Source organism: Talpa europaea, assembly GCF_964194135.1.
Source record: "Talpa europaea genome assembly, chromosome: 4".
In the NCBI taxonomy this organism is placed as follows: Eukaryota; Metazoa; Chordata; class Mammalia; order Eulipotyphla; family Talpidae; genus Talpa; species Talpa europaea.
Window position 1 is genome coordinate 60963983 of NC_140070.1, and position 18552 is coordinate 60982534.

The 18552-nt window shown below is 35.1% G+C and overlaps 1 protein-coding gene across 2 annotated transcripts in view; it reads left to right on the forward strand.

The window, feature by feature from the left end:
- Nucleotides 1-15712, forward strand: part of RNF13 (ring finger protein 13) — a gene marked incomplete at its 5' end in the record, with an annotated part of 119797 nt that extends 104085 nt beyond the window's left edge. Inside the window, 2 exons of one of the 2 annotated variants that reach the window (XM_084231280.1) lie at nt 14758-14838; nt 15129-15712. In XM_084231280.1, the coding sequence (XP_084087406.1) occupies nt 14758-14838; nt 15129-15493 (446 nt within the window). In that variant the 3' untranslated portion in view covers nt 15494-15712. The remainder of the gene's footprint in view (nt 1-14757; nt 14839-15128) is intronic. The other variant, XM_084231281.1, reaches the window with a different exon arrangement.
- Nucleotides 15713-18552: the final 2840 nt, after the last annotated feature.

Consider the following 18552-nt stretch of genomic DNA (forward strand, 5'->3'; position numbering starts at 1 on the left):
TGTAGGGCACATCTAGTGATGATGAAATTCCTGTTTTTTTTTTTTAAATTGACAGTTTTATTTTCTCCTTTGTTTATGGAGAATTTTTTTGCTCAATATAGTATTCTTGGTTGGCAATTAATTTCATTCAGTAATTAAAATATAATCACCCTGGGCCTCCCCGGTGCACAGCAGTTGAGCGCTGGATTGCAAAGCTGCCCGCAGCCTCTGCAGCACCAGTTCAATCCCTGGCCGCTGGGCGAGGGTCCCACATGGCACGCAGACCCCTTCTGCGGCCCACTGCTCCCCTCAGCAGTGTATTTCGTCAGTCTGCCTGTTCTGTTCCCTGCTCTGGCTCTGGTGAATTCTCTCACCCTCCCGCGCTTCTGACTGTACCCAGTTCTTGTATAAATAAATAAATAAATCTTTAAAAAATATATATATAATCACCCTATCCCCTTTCTAGTCTAATTTCTGCTGAGAAATTTGATAATCTAAAAGGAACTCCTTCGTACATGACCAATTGCTTTTCTCTTGATAATTTAACAATTATCTGTGTTTTTTTTACAGTTTTGACAACTAGAGTTACCCTTGTCAGAAATCTTTGGAGTTCTTGAATTTGCATGTTATTTTCCTTTCCCAGTTTTGGAACACTTTCTTCAAATTGAGTCTCTGTCCTTTCCCTTTGTCTTTCTTCTCCTGTTAGGACTTTTACAATGTGTGTGCTGTTCTGTCTTCAAGTTTATTGTTTTGTCAAACCTGCTGTCAATCCCTCTAATTTTTATTATACCTTTTAGTTCCAGAATTTGTTAGATTTTCTTTATTTTTATTTTTGTTTCTTGATATTTTTATATTTTTAATGCATCATTTTCCTGATTTTATATGGTTACCCGTGGTTATCTTTCAATTAATTGAGAACAGTGTTTTTCTTTGGCAATTAATTTATCTCTTTTTCTGTGGGTTTGGTTTCTTGAAATTTAATTTTTCCTTTAAATATATCATGGATTCCTATTTCTTTGTGCATTTTGTTACTATATGTCACTGGTATTTTTGTATTTGAAGAATCAGCCAGCTCTTCCTGACTTTGCAGTCTGGTTTCAAACAGGGTGGACTTCCTCCACTCAGCACAACTAGGCATTGTGCACAACTCAGCACAACTAGCTGTTTCTGGATGTGCACCTCTTTGGACTTGTGTGTATAATCTCTTAGTTTAAGAGGTTTGCTGGTTTCTATATAGGAACTCCCCCTAGTTTCTGTGTATGCTTTTTGCAATCTCTAGTGCTTTAATAAATTGCTGTACTGAAGTTTTTATGTAGTGGTAAAATGAATGTGATAATACAGACTCTGTTGCATGTTTGATCACCTTTGTTCTCAGAGATCCCTAACCTGACAGTCCATTCTTGTAAGTAGATACAATCAAGTCAGAAGCCATTCCTTTGTGCAGCCCTTACAAAAGTCAGGTAATGAACATATATTCTGTCTACCTCTATCCGATTGGGAGTTTCCTCCAAAACATGCCATGTCAAGGAAGAGGTGTAGTAGGTGAATAAGAATGGACAGTGCTGTGAATTTTCTTGCCAGGATTTGGTGGTATTGATTTCACTCTTGCTTTAGCTGCAGGAAACTTTTAGCTGTTTTGTTTGTTTTTTTAATTTCTCACATAGGCATTTGGTCCGCTTGTTGCTGTGAAATCTTCATTATGTAAGATCTAGGACTTCCTATTCTGTAAAAAGTAACTATAAAACACTATATTTTACTTTTGAAGGGTAATTTTGCAAAGAACATAGTTTTGTATCAGTGAGGATTTTTCCATTAACACTTAAAATATTACACTTGGATGTAATTCTTGTCTTAGTTCCTGTATTGGTAAGATATGATTTCCTTCTGAGTTCTTTTAAGATCATTTTTCCTCTTTGATTTATGTAGACTGAATATGATATGACTAGATATAGGAGTTTGAGGGGACATTTATCCTACTTGTTTTTCTCTTATCTTCCTTGATCGTTTATTTGATGTCTTACATTAACAAGGGAGAAATTCTTGCTACTGCTTCAAATATCGCTTCTTTTCCTTTTTCTTCTCCTCTGGTAGATACCATTACAAATGTTACACTTTTTTCTTTTTCTTTTTTGTTATCCTACAGTTCTTATATATTCTGGGGTGAGGGTTTTTTTTTTTTTTCAGTCTTTTTTCTTTTCAATTTTGAAGGTTTCCATTGACATATCCTTATGCACAGAAGTTCTTTCCTTATCTATGTCCAGTCTACTAATGAACCCATCAAAGGCATTCATTTGTTAACTTTTTATCTCTAGCCTTTTTTTTATTCTTAGAATTTTAATCTCTCTTTATGTTATCCACTTATTCTTGAATGTTGTCTACCTTATTAGAACTCTTTAGCATATTAGTCACATTTGTTTTAAATTCATGGTCTGAAAATTCTAGTATCCTTTCCATACCTAAATTTGGTTTTGATGTTTGCTTTTTCTCTTTGAGCTATGGTTTTTTCCTTTTAGTATTCCTTGTAATTTTTTGTTGAAAGCCAGATGTGATGTCCGAGGAAAGGGATTCCAGTAAATAGGCTGTTAGTGGTGTGGTGGTAACTTGTTGGGGCAGGGAAAGAATGCTGTAGTCCATGGTTTTATCTGAGGCTTTTTAATGAGCTTGGAGCTTTGAGCAGTGAATTTCACAAGTTCTTCTCAAATTTTCTTCCACTATTTGGTGGAACCTCCTGGCTGGAGAGGCTAGAGTTTATTTCCCTTCCCCCATGTCAGTTAGGTTTTGATGGGTTACTAATGCTCTGGCATTTTTCAGAATGACTACTTTCCCCATTCCTTCCAGGAACTCAAAGAGATTTTTCTAAAATATTCACTATGAAACCCTGGTAGAGCTCTATGGGGCAAAACTCACAAAAGTATTTAGACTCTCCTGAAGTTTTAAATGCTCAGACTTGTCCACACAAAACCTTTGGCAATTCATTAGATCAGGTTTTCCTACCTGTTTTGGTTCCCTTGGAGTTTTGTTTACTCTGCTCTGGTTCCCTTGGAAGGCTTTTACTCAGGGAGTTTAGCATGTTATAATTCTCTGTGTCTACCTGTCTGGAGGTCAGCCAGCAGTGTTTGCCTTGTGACTTCACTTCTCTGAAGGATCTAAGAATTGTTTATTTTTGCTTGCTAAGCCTTTTGTTGTTGGGACAAGGAAAGTGGTGGTGACTTCTAAGCCCCTAGTTTTTAACTCTCAATGTCATCTACACTAAACCTCTAGCAATTTATTAATGTTTTTATACTGATACTGGTTCCCATAGAATTTTTAGCTACTGGGCTTCTGCTCCAAAAAGTTTGAATTCCCCATCTCTGTCAGTCTATCCAATTTTTGGAGCAGTAGTTTTTTTCTAAGATCTTTTTGATAGATCTAGAAGAGTTGATTTTTCAGTTTGTTCAGGTTTTTTTCTATTCTAAGCACAAAACTGATGACTTCCAAGCTCTTTACATGCCAGACCAGAAACTCAAATTGGTCATCTTCTCCTCCTGCTTGCTTCCTCCTGTGGTAGTGTAATTTAGTCCTCTTCTTCCTATATATTTCTATTTCATACCACCTTGGTTATATTTGTGAGTTTCTGTATATTAATACATTGCAGGCTTAGATAGCTGTTCATGTATACAATAAATATTCATACTGGGTACTTACTGTACTCTAGACACTGTTCTAAGTAAACATTGGGGATATAACAGTGAATATAATCAGGAAGGAACTGTCATATTTCTAGTTTATAAAATTTAATAGAAGATTTCACATTTGGTTTCTTTAAATATTGAATATAGTTTAAAAAACATTTTGACTTAATGCATATATTTGTGAATACCTAATACATAAAATGAGATAGACATCACATTTTAAAACTATTTAATATTAGCATACATCTTGAAGATACTTTTCTTTGCATCAGTTGTAATTTTTTAATTTGAAGAAACATTCATACCTAACATGGCATTTAACTCTGAATTCAAATATTCATGGCACTTAGCTGAATTAAAATACATGCTAATTGGGCCTCCCCTGGTGGCACAGCAGTTGAGCGCTGGGCTTTGAGGCTGCCGGTTCAGGCTGCTGGTCCCTGGCCTCCAGGGAGGGTCCCACACACACACAAAAAAAAAACCCAAAAAACAAAACAACAACAACAAAATGCTAATTACCCCATATTAAAGTCACAAACCATTTAAATTCAGTTACACTGGTTCTAAAAATATTACTTATGCTTACCAATAGCTTCCATAGTTCTAAATCTTTGTGAATGTATCCTTTATTATATCTGTTGATAATAATTTTTAATTTACATAAAAGACAATGTGAATTTTTGTTCTCAACATACCTATGATTATTCCATTCTAAGGCAAATTTGATAAATTTACAACTAATTGCTGAATGCATTAATTTCCTCTTATAAGTGAGAGTAAACATATTGTGGGTTTTTTTTAAATCAATATTACTTTTCAATGAAGTACGATTATTTTACTTCCTTGGTAATTTTCCATGCAATATAGAATTTTTCCCCTAAGGTGTGGTCACCATAATTCTCCCACCACCACCAAAGCACCCATAGTTCAGTGTAAACACTTTGTGATTAGTGTTACTGTCTGTGAAAAAATACTTTTTGTCCTAATTATGAAAAAGGATAAAATCAAAACGGTATACACAAGAACACAGAACCAGAGACCATTTTATTTTATTTTTTAATGTTATTTATTTGCTGCAAAGTTTCAACTTGAATTTTTTTTCTTGATCCAGATGCTTGGGGCTACAGTCTATGAGTGTGAAAAGCTGTCAGGTTCAATCACTGGCAAAGGATAGGGATGATAGTGTTGACAACTGATGTTATTTATGCCTTTCTGTTTAAGGACTGACTGAACTAAAACCAGTTTATCAAAAAGAAATGCCACACATATTTTCTTTTTTTGTGGGATGGTAACTTGCCAAGAATTCTGAATCTAATATGCAACAGACATTTGGTATAGGTTGTGTACTGTATAGCACTTATTCTTAGTCATCAGATTTTTGTAATTGTGGTAATTACTTTTGGCAGAGAGCAGTAAAGTGCTTTGAGGAAGTGTGTTACTTTTTTCCTAATTCACATAAAAGTTAGTAACTTATTAATATTATAATAATATATTAATGCTATTAATATATTCCTTCAATAAATGCTTTCTGAGTACTTTCACTATGTGCTGTCCTGCTCACATACCAGGGAAACAATAGTAAATAAAAAAGAATATAACCTCTGCTTGTGAGGGCAAGCAAAGAAGTAAAGAAATAGTTATATAATAGTAAATGCTACGCAGCAAAACAAATGTGTGAAGGAGAGGAGTAGGATGCTGTTACAGGTAAGGAGATTCTCTTTGTAAGGACACTTTGAACAAAGATCTAATGAAGTAAGGGAATACATAAGCGAAAGGGCATAAAGGGAAGGGAGAGTATTTCAGGTGGAAGACCAGCAAGTGCAGCTTTGAGTCAATAGTGTTTGAAATATTCAGGGAATAGTAAAAAGAACATATGGTTAGAATGTAATGTCCTAGAGGGAGAATGGTTAGAGATGCAGTCAGAGAGATATAATGGAGTCACATCATGGCACTGTGCTTTTATTGTGTGGTAAAACTTGGGTATATTGGTTTGAGCAGAAAAATGACATGCTCAGATTACTGTGGACAAGAATCTCTCTCTCTCATGATTGGAACTAGATTTGGGGTTGACTGTAAATAGGAGAGAGTCAATGTGGCTGGTTTCAGGTGAGAGGTAGATGCTTTCTTGTTAACCATTCATCATGAACAAATGTTTGTGGCATTTGTTGTTCTGTGTATATTTATTGGTAGTCTACTGTATTCCAGGCACTATACTGAATACTAGGGATATGATGCTAAGTAAAAGACATAGTCTTTCTCTACGTAATTCTAAACATCTATAACCTGAGTTCAGTCTAACCAGTGCAAGTTTGTATTTGTTCTGTGTTAAGGTATTTCAAAGACAAATTGTTCTGAATTTACTCTTAAAAAGCAAATCAAGACAGAATGTTCCTCAGTTCTCTTGAGGACTTTTCATAATGGCCACAAAACGGTAAAATCATGAGGTTCCAAGTTGGAGTTGGATAGGAGTTGCTGTCATGGTTAAGAGATCAGCTATTTCTGGGTTATTTGAAGACAAACTATTTTATTATTTCAGGTCCAGAAAGAGAGACCTGGTCTTCACTTAGATTAGACTGAAGAGAATTGAGCTAGTCAGTGCTATAGGTTGGTTTGTATCACAACACTCTTGATCTTCATGATTGGCCTGCTGTAGCTGTGACTGCTGTTACTGCCTTCAGCCCACTAACATCTAACTGAAGAAGTCAGTGTAATTTATATCAAATAAGTTAACTGGTGTTAAAGTGGATCAGGAAGAGCATTGTAGCCAAAAAAATTATATATATATATATATATATATATATATATATATATATATATTTCCCTCCCACATATGTGTAGGGAAACAGGCCATGAGCGGGGTTGAGAAGCGAAGCACATCTCCCAGCCATACGTGATGACCCAAATGGTGCTGTTCAGCCATGGCCCGGCACCAGGGCCCTGGAGAGAGGAATGGGAGCAGGAAACGATGACCACCCTGCGCCCAATACAGGGGAGGCTCCAAGAGCCCTGCAGCCAGCAACGTCCAGGCTAGGGAACAGGCTGCCAGTCAGCAAGCTTTGCATGGACCCAGGTGGCCCAGAAAAGGGCCCCCCCAAACCTTCCCCACAGCAACCTGTGATGTACCCCCTGCCACAAAGCACAGGTTTAGAAGCTGGGCTTGTCATGCAATCAAGCCCTATACAAGAGGACAAGGGGAGCCCAGCAGGAAGCCACCTTCAAAGGCCACAGGGTCTGAGCTCTGACTGGTAAGGGCACATCCCCCCTTGACCTTGTGCCCCCAACCTCTCACCTAGAGGCTCCACAGAAGCATATATACATTCTGTTAAAAAATGATAATTGGAGTCATAAAGAAGAAACCAAATCCTATAGTTTGGATACATTTTGTCATTTAGTTTTCAGAGTAGCCCAATTAGAAAAGTATTGTTATGACTATTTCATGGATAAAGAAAATGAGACTCAAAAGAGTCAAGTAAATTACCTTAGGGTACATACCTAGATTACAGGCTACAACTGAAATTTTTAAATCCAAACACTATACATATATATGTGTCCCTCTTAAAACACTGTCACTTTGAAATAAAATTGTTACTAGGCTTTAGTCCTTCCATTCTCCTCCTCACATCCTTTACCCCACCCCCACTTGCATTTACTCTCCCCTTCAACTCACTATGTCAAGGGAAAGAACGTTTTTGAAACAGATCTAATTTCTTAAAGATTCAAGTTTGCAGTGTATAAGAATACACATTTCATCATACAGAACACATTAATTACATAAACTGCTTTTATAACCTGTTTTTGACTGTTGCTCACATTTCTATTGGGATCTTAGCATTTTCTTACCAATTTGTATGCCGTGTAAAAGGAAATTTTATGTATAATTTTTTTATAGTCACCTGTGCTACATTGACAGTAGTATTATTAGCCCAGTCAACAGGCAGAAATCATCTAGAAGTAATTCTGCTTAATGCAAACATAGTATAGGCCCAATGCCTCCTCCACTTTAAACCCCAAGTATACTTTAGGCTGTTGAGATTTTTAATATAACTTCTTTATGTGAAAGAAAAGGAAAATAATTACTGGATTAGAATACACGAGTGTTTAAGGACATACATAAATTTCAGTTTATTGAGGTTGGTTCTAGAAGGGATATACACCAATTTCCTAGTGGCCTGAAAAAGAATAATGAAAAAATAATGAAACCTTCAGTACTTAATACAAGGAAATGCTTTTTAAGTCCTTGAGGTCTGGAAAAATATTTACCATTCTAAAATTCCTTTGATGATGACAAATCTTTTAACCTATTCAGAAAGATCTGGGATGTAGTTGTAATTTATCTGCATAATGCAGCCATGTTAGGACTAATAAAGAGTACTACAGAGTGACTGTTTAGAATGAAGTTAGGTTAAAAAAAATTACACATAATAGAATTTGGCTAAAGCTGACATCATTGCTTAGATTTGGATGTTGAGTGTGTTACATGGATTTATTTATGACCTCTGAGGCAGTCATTTTTATGTTTACTCATAATAAATAAAGCAATTCATGAACACCCTTCTAAAAAGAAAAGTTGCCAACATATTTCTTTCATTCATTGTAGTTATTTGCCCTTATTTCGCATGCATGATCATTTCATCATCAGAATAAATAAGAAATGTCTGAACCTTAACTAAAGTTGGAGACTGTAGCTGCTATTTTGTAATAAAAATGTGAAACCATGGGAGAGAGGAATAAAAAGCACTCTTCATTTGGTCTCCCATGTGTGGGCAGTCTGAAGAAAAATGCTATGACTTAAGAATTGGAAACATTTTAATTTCTAGTAAGTGGCTGCTTAAGAGTATTTTTTAGCCTCTTACTTTTTACACTGTGAATCAAGGGAATTGTTTATTTTTAAAGATTTATTTATTTATGCATACAAGAACTGGGGTACAGGCCAGAGGTGTGGGGGTGGTGGGAGGAGAGAATTTACCAGAGACAGAGTGGGGAACATAACAGGCAGATTGAAATAACACTGCCGAGGGGAGCAGTGGGTGAAGACAGGAGAGGTCTGCTGTACCATGTGGGTTACCTCTCTGGCAGGGGATCAAACTCCTGTTGCAATGGTTGTGGATTGCTTCAGAGTGCTGCGACTTACCCCTTCACCACCAGGGAAACCCTCAAGGGAATTATTTAACTGTTACATGAAATTCTAAGTACATGTGCCAGAAGACTATGGCATAATGGTTAAGACTATGTGTGATGGACTTTGGAGTCTAACGGACCTGGGGTGGAATTCTTAGTTTAGTGGCTGTGTGACCATGTGCAAGTTTCACAAACCCTCAAAACATCCCTTTATGTGTACATGTAACTAAAAACACCTGCTTCAAAAGGTAGCGGGGGTGGGGTGGGAGGATTTAAATCAGTATGTGAAAAATACTGAAATATATGCCAGTGCCTGGCATATAGCAACAGCTCAGTAAATGATATCAATTATTATAAAATTAGATAAAAATCATAAAATATTTGTGTCCACAAAACTTAGTCATTAATTTCTTTTAAGATGAAAAGAGATTTTTTAAAATATGTTAACGTCATAAACATTACACTTGAAATTTTCTAATAACTATTAAGATTGAGCGAGTCGCATTTTTTGTTTTAAAATGTTTGGGTTGTCATGAGATCTGGTATCTAAAATAAAAGAAAGGTTATCCATGTTCTGCTGCACTCTGATGGTTTGACAAAATATGCATGGATGTTAGAAAAAAAATCCCAATTGTCGCAGTTTTCTCACAATTGTAGATTCTACTATTAAATGATTGAAAACAAGAGAGGAAATGCAGGACACTTCTGTAGCTAGTCATCACTCCAGTGAGTTAGCATCAAACTATGGAACTCTTTTTAAAAAAGACGCTTATAGGCTTACAATGTAGTGGAAATGTTAAAGTTAGGGGAATCTAACATTTAGGAAATATTTGCCAATGAACTGAAAAGAATTTGGCATTTGTAAATCTTCCATAGGCACATTGCCTATACTTGAACCCACAGAAACCAGCAACTTGAGGCACTGGCACAGATAGAGTATCTTAAAGGTTAGTCAATACCACTCTGGGAACTTGATCATCTTACATCTTCCTATCTTGTTGATAATCTTCTTTGCAGCTTTTTCAGAAATGTTTGTGCTGATTAATACTTAGATGATTTCAATATTGACTTAGCCATTTCTAGCACATACAAAATAGCTTATTTTCTTGCTTCTGAAGCACTTTCCTTATTAATTCATTACTTATTATTGTCCTCAAAAGTATCTCTTCACTTGAAATTGTGGTTACTGAGTTTCCTATATCAATATATTTCTCTAAGTCTGTACCCAGATGTGTTAGTTAAAACACAGCGTGTTTCACAGCAAATGAAAAATCCTTGTATTCATTTAACAGTCCCTTTTCTAAGCATGTAAGCCTGTCTCTGAGAGAGCTGTCTCCTCCTACCCCTTTAGTGTGTAAAGGAGCCAGATCCCTGATATACACATGATATAAATGGGTTTTGTGTTTGAAATTTTAAGTGAGCAGGCATTTTTGTTTTGTACCTTACTCATTTAGACTTCCAAAATAATTTGGATAGGAAGAGATTTTATTTCAGCAATACAGCATTTTATAATAGATTACATAAAAATGGATTGATACATATATTTTACCTATTAGTACATGTTTAATTTTTATAAATATATCTGCTTTCAATTTAACCTTAAGTGTATATATTAGTTCCTTTATCAGAGCTTAAAAATAACCAGAAAGGATTCTCAAGCAAATCTGGCTTTAAAAATATTTGATCTTATTTGATTTCTGTTCAGATGTCTTGAACTTGTATGGAAGAACAGAGGAAAAAAAAATTTTTTTTTTTAATTTGCTGAAGAGAATTGCCATTGTTTTCTTTACTGGCAATGTGACAAGAAACTTTCTCTCCAAGAATCATTTTTCCTGAAACTCATGAATCTTCCCTGGGCAGATTATCTAAAATGCATTGTCATTTTTCATGAAATCTGTATGTATTAGCCTTAAGTGCTTTCTCTCTTTTATCTTTTACTTAATCTGGTTGATTTATGGCCTGGGTTAGTTATGGAATTGACCAATTATGTTATTTATCTGTTTGTATGCACTATTACTAGATTATTTCATACTAGTTCATTTTTTGAGTCATCTTTAGAGATGGTGAGTCCCCATTCTATTCCTAATTTTATGTCCAAATGTTTTTTTGTTTGCTCAAAGATTGACATATAGCCATTGTTGAAGTATGAATGAAGGGGACTGAGTGGCGTGAGATGAGATGGGAACAGGCAGCAGGGGTCAGGTTATCTACAGTTATATGAATGACATGATAAGGAACTCAGATTTTAAGTGAGATGGGGATCCACTAAAATGGGACTGACATGTGATTATTTTCTTTAAACGGTCAACCTTAGGAAGAAAACACCTGGGGCAGGTGACTGCAGATGCTCTTGCAGTAATCCAGGATATTGGACCAGGCTATTTGAGGAAATGGAAAGAAGGCAGGTTTAGAATGTTTTACAGATAAAAGTTTATTGGACTTATTGCCAGATTGAATATGCTCTAAAGGAAAGAGGCATCAAGGACATGTGACAAGTTTGAGCCACCATAGTGGCTTCCTTAAGTACTTGTTTGATTCGTATTCTGATGGGTGTTTTTGCTGTACTTCATGACTTAAGATTTTGGGGGGGAAACTCAGGAGGAATAGGTTTAGAGGGGAAAAATGCAAGTTCTGTCAATCTATATATTTTAATACAGATTGATGAGATATTAAAAGTGTCTCCATGAAATTCTTAATACTCAGATAATACTAAGGCCAGAAATAGTCCAGGTAGAAGCAGTATTGTTTCACATAACAGACATGAATCTTACCCCTCTTGCATTTTCTGTACACCTATCCACTAGTAAATTAGCAAAATTTTTGTTCTGATAAAGCCTGGAGTGTTTTATACCTTCAGCACTGTTGACATTCTAGCTGGAATAATTCTTTGTTGGAGGGGGCTATACAGAGCTTTATAGGATATTTATCAGCATCCCTCCCCCAGCATCACTCCCAGTTGTAAAAATCAAAATGTCTTCAGATATCCCTACATGTCCCACAGGGCAAAGTCATCCCCAGTTGAGAACCACTGTTTTATACTAAGCAGCGAAACTTGTATCATGGAGCTGACAGTAACATAACTACTATTAGCACTTATTATATAGTCCTTTATCTTATGCTAACTGAATTGTAGAAAAACTTTTTAAAAAAAACTGTTGAAATTGTAAATCATACATAAATTCCTTTAATTTGTTTTCAAGTTAAAAGTATAAACCCACTCAGAAATTGTTTAATACTGGGCGGCAGTCTTGAGCAGGAATTCACTAGTTGAATTTCCTGGTACATGGTATATTTTCTACTATTTTTTTAGCTTTAGGTATTATAAAATGGGTCAAAAGTAGAATTCTGCTTTCATTCTTGCTTTTTATTAAAAATGTCCATTCTTTTAGATTTCTGGAGAAGGGTCAAGGGGGCAACTATTAATACAGTTAACCTTGCATTCCAGTCAAACCAGGAGTTTTTGAGACTTATAGTTCAAGGGTTGCAGAATATCTAAATTATTTAATATTTAATTAAATAGCATATTTACATATTTTTACATATTACATAGTTACAGCTTTACCTAAGTACAACAAAAAGTTTCAATGACCATTGCCACTAACTTCTTCTGTAAACATACAGTTCATCTGGTGAGACAGAAACACACAGGGGTATTAGAGCGCAGCCTCCTAGCCATAGTTTTCTGCACGCAATGCCATATGCCAGTATGCGGTTAGGCCAGTTTTATCATATGGCAATTAAGAGGCACCCTGTGTGCCAAGCATTGCATAATGTACTCTACTTGCATTATCTATTTTAGTACACAAGAATTGTAAACCACAGATGTTTTAATATTTTTGTTTGCCTTTGAGAAAACAGAAATGTAAGAGTTAAGTGCCTTGTACAAGGTTGCATAGCTAATAAAATAACCACAATGAGACACCTGTACTTTCTAAAACGTGCTTTTCGTTTCATCACAGTCCAAAGCCATGGGGATAATTCTCAGAGCATAGGCTCCAGTCTGGTCTGTGATCACATACTACATCTTTGAATCCTGACCTGTCAACTTCAAAATTAAGTGCTATGGCTAAAATATATGGGGTGGAGGTGCGCGCATACACATATCACTTTGAACAATTCATAGGTTCTAGGAAACCAGTGACTGAAATAACAATTCCATACTTTTAAGGCTAATCCAAATGCTACCTTGTATTCTTTCTTATTACTGTTTTAACCTTACCACAAACCTTATCTAGTTCTCATGGGCTAAAAGTCAAGATGTTGGCAGGGCTGAGTTCTCTTCTGTAGCTTCTAGGAAAGAATCCACTTCATTTCCTTTTACAGCTTCTAGAGGCTACATTAACTTGTGACCCACCCGCCTCTTCATCTATAAAGCCAGTAATGTTGCATTTTCCTAACCAGTCATCCATGTCACATCTTCCCGACACAGCTTTCCATTTACCTTTTGCAGTTTTAGGACCCTTCTGAATATGTAGGGCCCATATGGATAACACAGGCTAACCTTCCTACTTCAGTGAAGTAAGACTGAAGGCTGTTGCACTCTGTTCCTGTTCAGTTATATTAACTGCATCTGTTCTTAATGGGCATTTTTATAAAGTAATAAAATCAAGTTTTATTTGTATGGGAAATCTGTTATTTGTGTATTACAACTATTCTCATGTAAATAGTTTCATTAAATGGATCAAGTATATAATTAGTTATATATTGGAGTCTTACTCTTTATAGGCATGTATACATAATCATCTTAGTTGACATGTTAGTAACACAGAACCTTGTATTTTTTTATAGAATGTATCTGATACATAATAGTGTAGTAACCAAACTAAAGATAATGAACAAAAATATCATTCCTTTCTTGTGTGTCATGTTCTGGTTATCTATCCAGACAATAGCTTTTTTTTTGACATGTCTCCTGACATCCCTATGTGTGGGATAGGCAATGAATTTAACTGTCTTTTGTTACCTAGGATTTTTGTATGTAACACATATAGATCTACCTAACATACATAGTTAATGAAAAACACTAAATTGTAAATCCCTGTCCCTAAGACACTACTGACTCAACCTAAAAAGCTGCTGTACATAATAAGAATGCCAATTCCTTTGAAAACTTAAAGCCTCACTGAATTCCAAAAAGAACTGTGAATAAACTTGAATAAACACCATTTAGTGAATATCTAGGTACAAATGGCCCTTTGTTCAATTCACATTATCTCATTTCATCCTGACAACTCTCAGAGGTACATCCAATCTTTTTACACATAAAAGAATGGATGTCAAGGGCTAAGTGACTTGCCAAGCTCAACAGAACATTATTCTTAGTCATCAATACCTTTTTAAGACTTTCCATTTTATTTAAAAAATGGCCTGAGACATAGAAATCTAAATAGTGAAATTCTGGTTTTGGTATAAGTTTCCCAAAGCTAGTATTTGCCTAGTTACATAAAACTCTAATGGAATTGTAATTTTTTTTTTGCAAAGGTAATCAAGGTAAACAAATTTATATCCATTTTTAGCTATTTTTGAAATTTTTATTTATTTATGCACACAAGAACTGGGGTGTAGGCCAGAGGCCCGGTGAATCAGAGGCATCATTAGAGACAAGAGTGGGGAACACAGCAAGTGGATTTATTGAAATACACTGCTGAGGGGAGCATCTGGTGAGACAGGAGAGGTCTACTGTGCTGTATGTGGGCTAGCTCTCTGGCTAGGGCCAAACTCTGGCCATTGTGGTGCACAGTTGAAATGATAGCTACTGAGACTTAACCTGTAGGCCACCAAGAAGGCCTCTATATCCATATTTAGTTTCTTATTTTAGGTAAAAGGTTAATTATTTAAAACTTAAAAGTTCCTGATTAAAGCATCTCACTGCTTGACAGAAAAGATATGACTTAAAAAGAGACATTTAAAATAACTATGAGACCTACCTTGAGAAATTTGAGATTTCTCTACATCTTTTAATTAATTTTACTTACCTGTTTTGTCATAGGAGATGAGTATGATGTATGCGCCATTTGTTTGGATGAGTATGAAGATGGAGACAAGCTCAGAATCCTTCCCTGTTCCCATGGTATGGATAATTACATACTGTTTTGAATTTATGTACAGATTAATTTATATTTAGGTCCAATATTGGAGGAGACAGTTATTAGAAAACAGTTATTAGTATACTTAAATCAGGCCTTGCACTAATTAGTGGTCTCATTAAAGGATGGAAGTATATTTATAAAAATTTACAAACTGTTCTCTTACCACTACATGATGTATATGAATCATAAGAACATGAACAAACATGACAAGTGACTAAAAAGAATGTTCTCAACTACAGTGTGCTAACAAATTAATATTTTGCTTCAACAGCTTATCATTGCAAGTGTGTAGATCCTTGGCTAACTAAAACCAAAAAAACCTGTCCAGTCTGCAAGCAAAAAGTTGTTCCTTCTCAAGGCGATTCAGACTCTGACACAGATAGTAGTCAAGAAGAAAATGAAGTGTCAGAACACACCCCTTTACTTAGACCTTTGGCTTCTGTTAGCACCCAGTCATTTGGGGCTTTGGCGGAATCTCGATCACAGCAGAACATGACAGAATCTTCAGACTATGAGGAAGATGACAATGAAGATAGCGACAGTAGTGATGCAGAAAACGAAATTAATGAACATAGTATTGTGGTCCAAATGCAGCCTAATGGTCAACGGGATTACAACATCGCAAATACTGTTTGACCTTCAGGGTGATTTGGTTTTCTTTAAAATGTTTTATTTAGGTATATAATGGTTTGATTTTTTGCTCCCTTCAGAGATTTCTGTAGAAATAACCTTTTCTTTTCTTTCAGTATTCTAAAGTTTAATCAATTACTAAAACAGGTTTTGCTTTTTTTTTTTTTGATCTGGTATATATCTGCAGGAGTGTACTTCATTTCACTAATAATATACTGGTGCTGTAACACAAGCATCAAACCAACTCTTCTGGAATGAAATACAGCCAAAACATTAAAAAAGTATTCCTCAGCATAGCTTGCAGCTAAGACCTAGATCACAGTATGCAAATGTTTCCTGTTTCACACATAAGGTCAAGTCCTGTGGCCACCTAGCATGATCTAAGCCAACTCCCATCTCCATAAAGTTACTCAGTAGTAGGTGAGATGGAATGTTTGTTCTGGTTTTTCTCCAACTTGCTGTCATTAGTGAGAGTAACAAGATTAAGTTAGCATTTTTTCTCCTATCAGCACCACAAAGAAACCTTTTCCTTTTATCCCAAGCCTTACCCTGATAGAACAGTCTGTATTGATATAGATTTCAAGTTTTTTTTTTTAAGGTTAATAGTGTTATACATAAATTTAATTCATTAGCTAAAGTAATGTCTCTGGACTTTACTTACTGAATTTCAGTATCCTTTAAAGGTTTTGTGTTGTGATCAAAGCAAAAAGAAAATGCTGTATAAAAATACCAAACTTCAGCAACAGTTAATACTCAGATCATATACCTCTTACTAAAGATCATCTTATGCTAATTAACCCTGCTAAACTATGTACAGAGGAAATTGTTCAAGTACTGGATTTGAAAATAAGTGCTTACATTTAACAGAACTTATGTATTTAAACAATGTATTATGAAAAACTAAACTATATTATGTCATTGTAACTGTAGAAAACATACTTATGTATAATCAAAATGCTAAGAATTTTTATATGTCCTGTATGAAGGGAGTCTGAATGTCAATAAACACATTTTCCACTTTAGAACTAGCAAATATTTGTTCCACTGTACTATTACCTATATTTGCTTTATATACATGCACTGTATTAAAAGGTATGATTGAATGTAACCATAGAATTTTATACAAGGTTAATTTACAGCTCACAGATATTTAGGTAATCCTCTGAAAAGTTAAGGCTACAGCCAAAATCATTCCAGTAATACTGTTCATCATAGTACCCTGTTATAATTATGGTAAATTCTTACACTGGACTGCTGTGCACCCTTGAAAGGCTAAATACCTAGATAAATCGGCATTGATATAAGTTTTAAGTGAGCAAAAGTATATTGGGGCATAACAAGCACACGAGATATATGAGCCTTTGTTGCCCCCCCCAAAAAAAAAAAAAAAAATCAATCCCCAAATAGGTATATCCAAAATAAAAGGTTGACTTATGGATTATCTGATACTCTCATTTTCTTCCCTTGATTCTTTAAAAATAAAATACAAGCCTAAGAAACAGAGCATCACTTTACTATGGTAGCCCAACAAAGCTTTGTAATCTGACCTATTTGTAATGAGCCTAACCTTTTAAAACCTAATAGTCATTTGTGTAGTTTCATAAAACCTAAAGTAAAGTGTAAGGACAAAAACATCTGAGTTCAGTGCCTGGCATACACATGTACAGTAAGTGCTTTTGTAATTATTAAAGTATAAAAACATAATTGAAATTTTTCTTTAAAAAGGCAAAGGTCACTGTGAAGTGTATTAGATGTTACATTCCCTCAACCGTTAATTGACAGTTCAGATTAAGGATCTGGTTCTTTTAAATTTGTTGGAAGTTTTTCTGAAGCAGAAATTACCTTTTTTGGCAACTCCCAACTGTTTTTTATTTAAGAAAAAATTTATGTAGTGCCTTATGCAGCAGCACTAGTTAAAGCTGTTCCCCTGTTAAAAATTTTTCATTAGTAAAGTTTAGTTACCTGAACTTATTGTATTACCTTCAGAGACACATACGTAAAATCCATTAATTATATACTACGGTATTTACACTGTATGCAATATTTATATGGCTTAACATTCATTGGTGAGCATTTTGTGTCATTCTTCAATGATTGTTTTATCTCTGAACATTTATTCCACCTACATTCCTAAAAGTTAAATCTTAAAAGATTTTTCTGGTATACAATCTTGTATAGCTCCACTTACTAGAACCAAGGACAAAGCAAAGATACATTATAGATCTTCACAGCATTTTTGTAATGAAATTGTGGGTAGACAACTGATCAAATTAGCAATTATACAACCTTGCTTAATAGTAACTTATTTTAGAAATCAGTATCCCATTTACTTGCTAAGACAAAGCAACTTAGCATTACTTGGCATGACTAATTTCATTACTATTTTAGTTATATTTCTAACTTTTCTACACTCCCTACCCACACCCTCCAAAACACCCCTCACACCAACTTCCAGGTTCATTCATTAAGGGTTTCAGATTTTTGGGGACTACTTTCTGTAAGCAGTTACCCTGACAATTCTTAACAACTAAAGTGTGAATGTTTATTACCATAAAATCTCAAGTCACCACAGCACAACTATGAAATTTTCATTTGCTAACCTTTTGCCCCAATAGGGATCAAACAGATCAAGAAATTAAGGTTTCTGTTGTTTTATAATGTATAACATATACACAACTACCAAAGTAGCTGCCCATCTTTTATTGTTAATACTTTTATAAATTCAGAACTGATACCTGAAAACACTGTCAAAGAAAAAAAATGTTTTAACTCCCCAACTTCTAGTAAGGCAAAGCTCAGTCCCTAACCCAGTTTCTCAAAAGCAGCAAACAGGCGATTTAAAATGATAAACTGTCCACTTTTTCTAAAGGGACTTCTGGGCTATGGAATCTCCATCTGCGGGGGGAACTACATTATAACTAGCACCACTTCAACTTCTGAGCATCCCTACTATGAGCTGCTGCTTCATAGTTCCTGGTAATCTAATTAGTATTATCGTATTTAATAAGCATTACTGTATCTCAGGAGTTTTATGACCTCTGGAATTAAACTTAACTAGCACATAG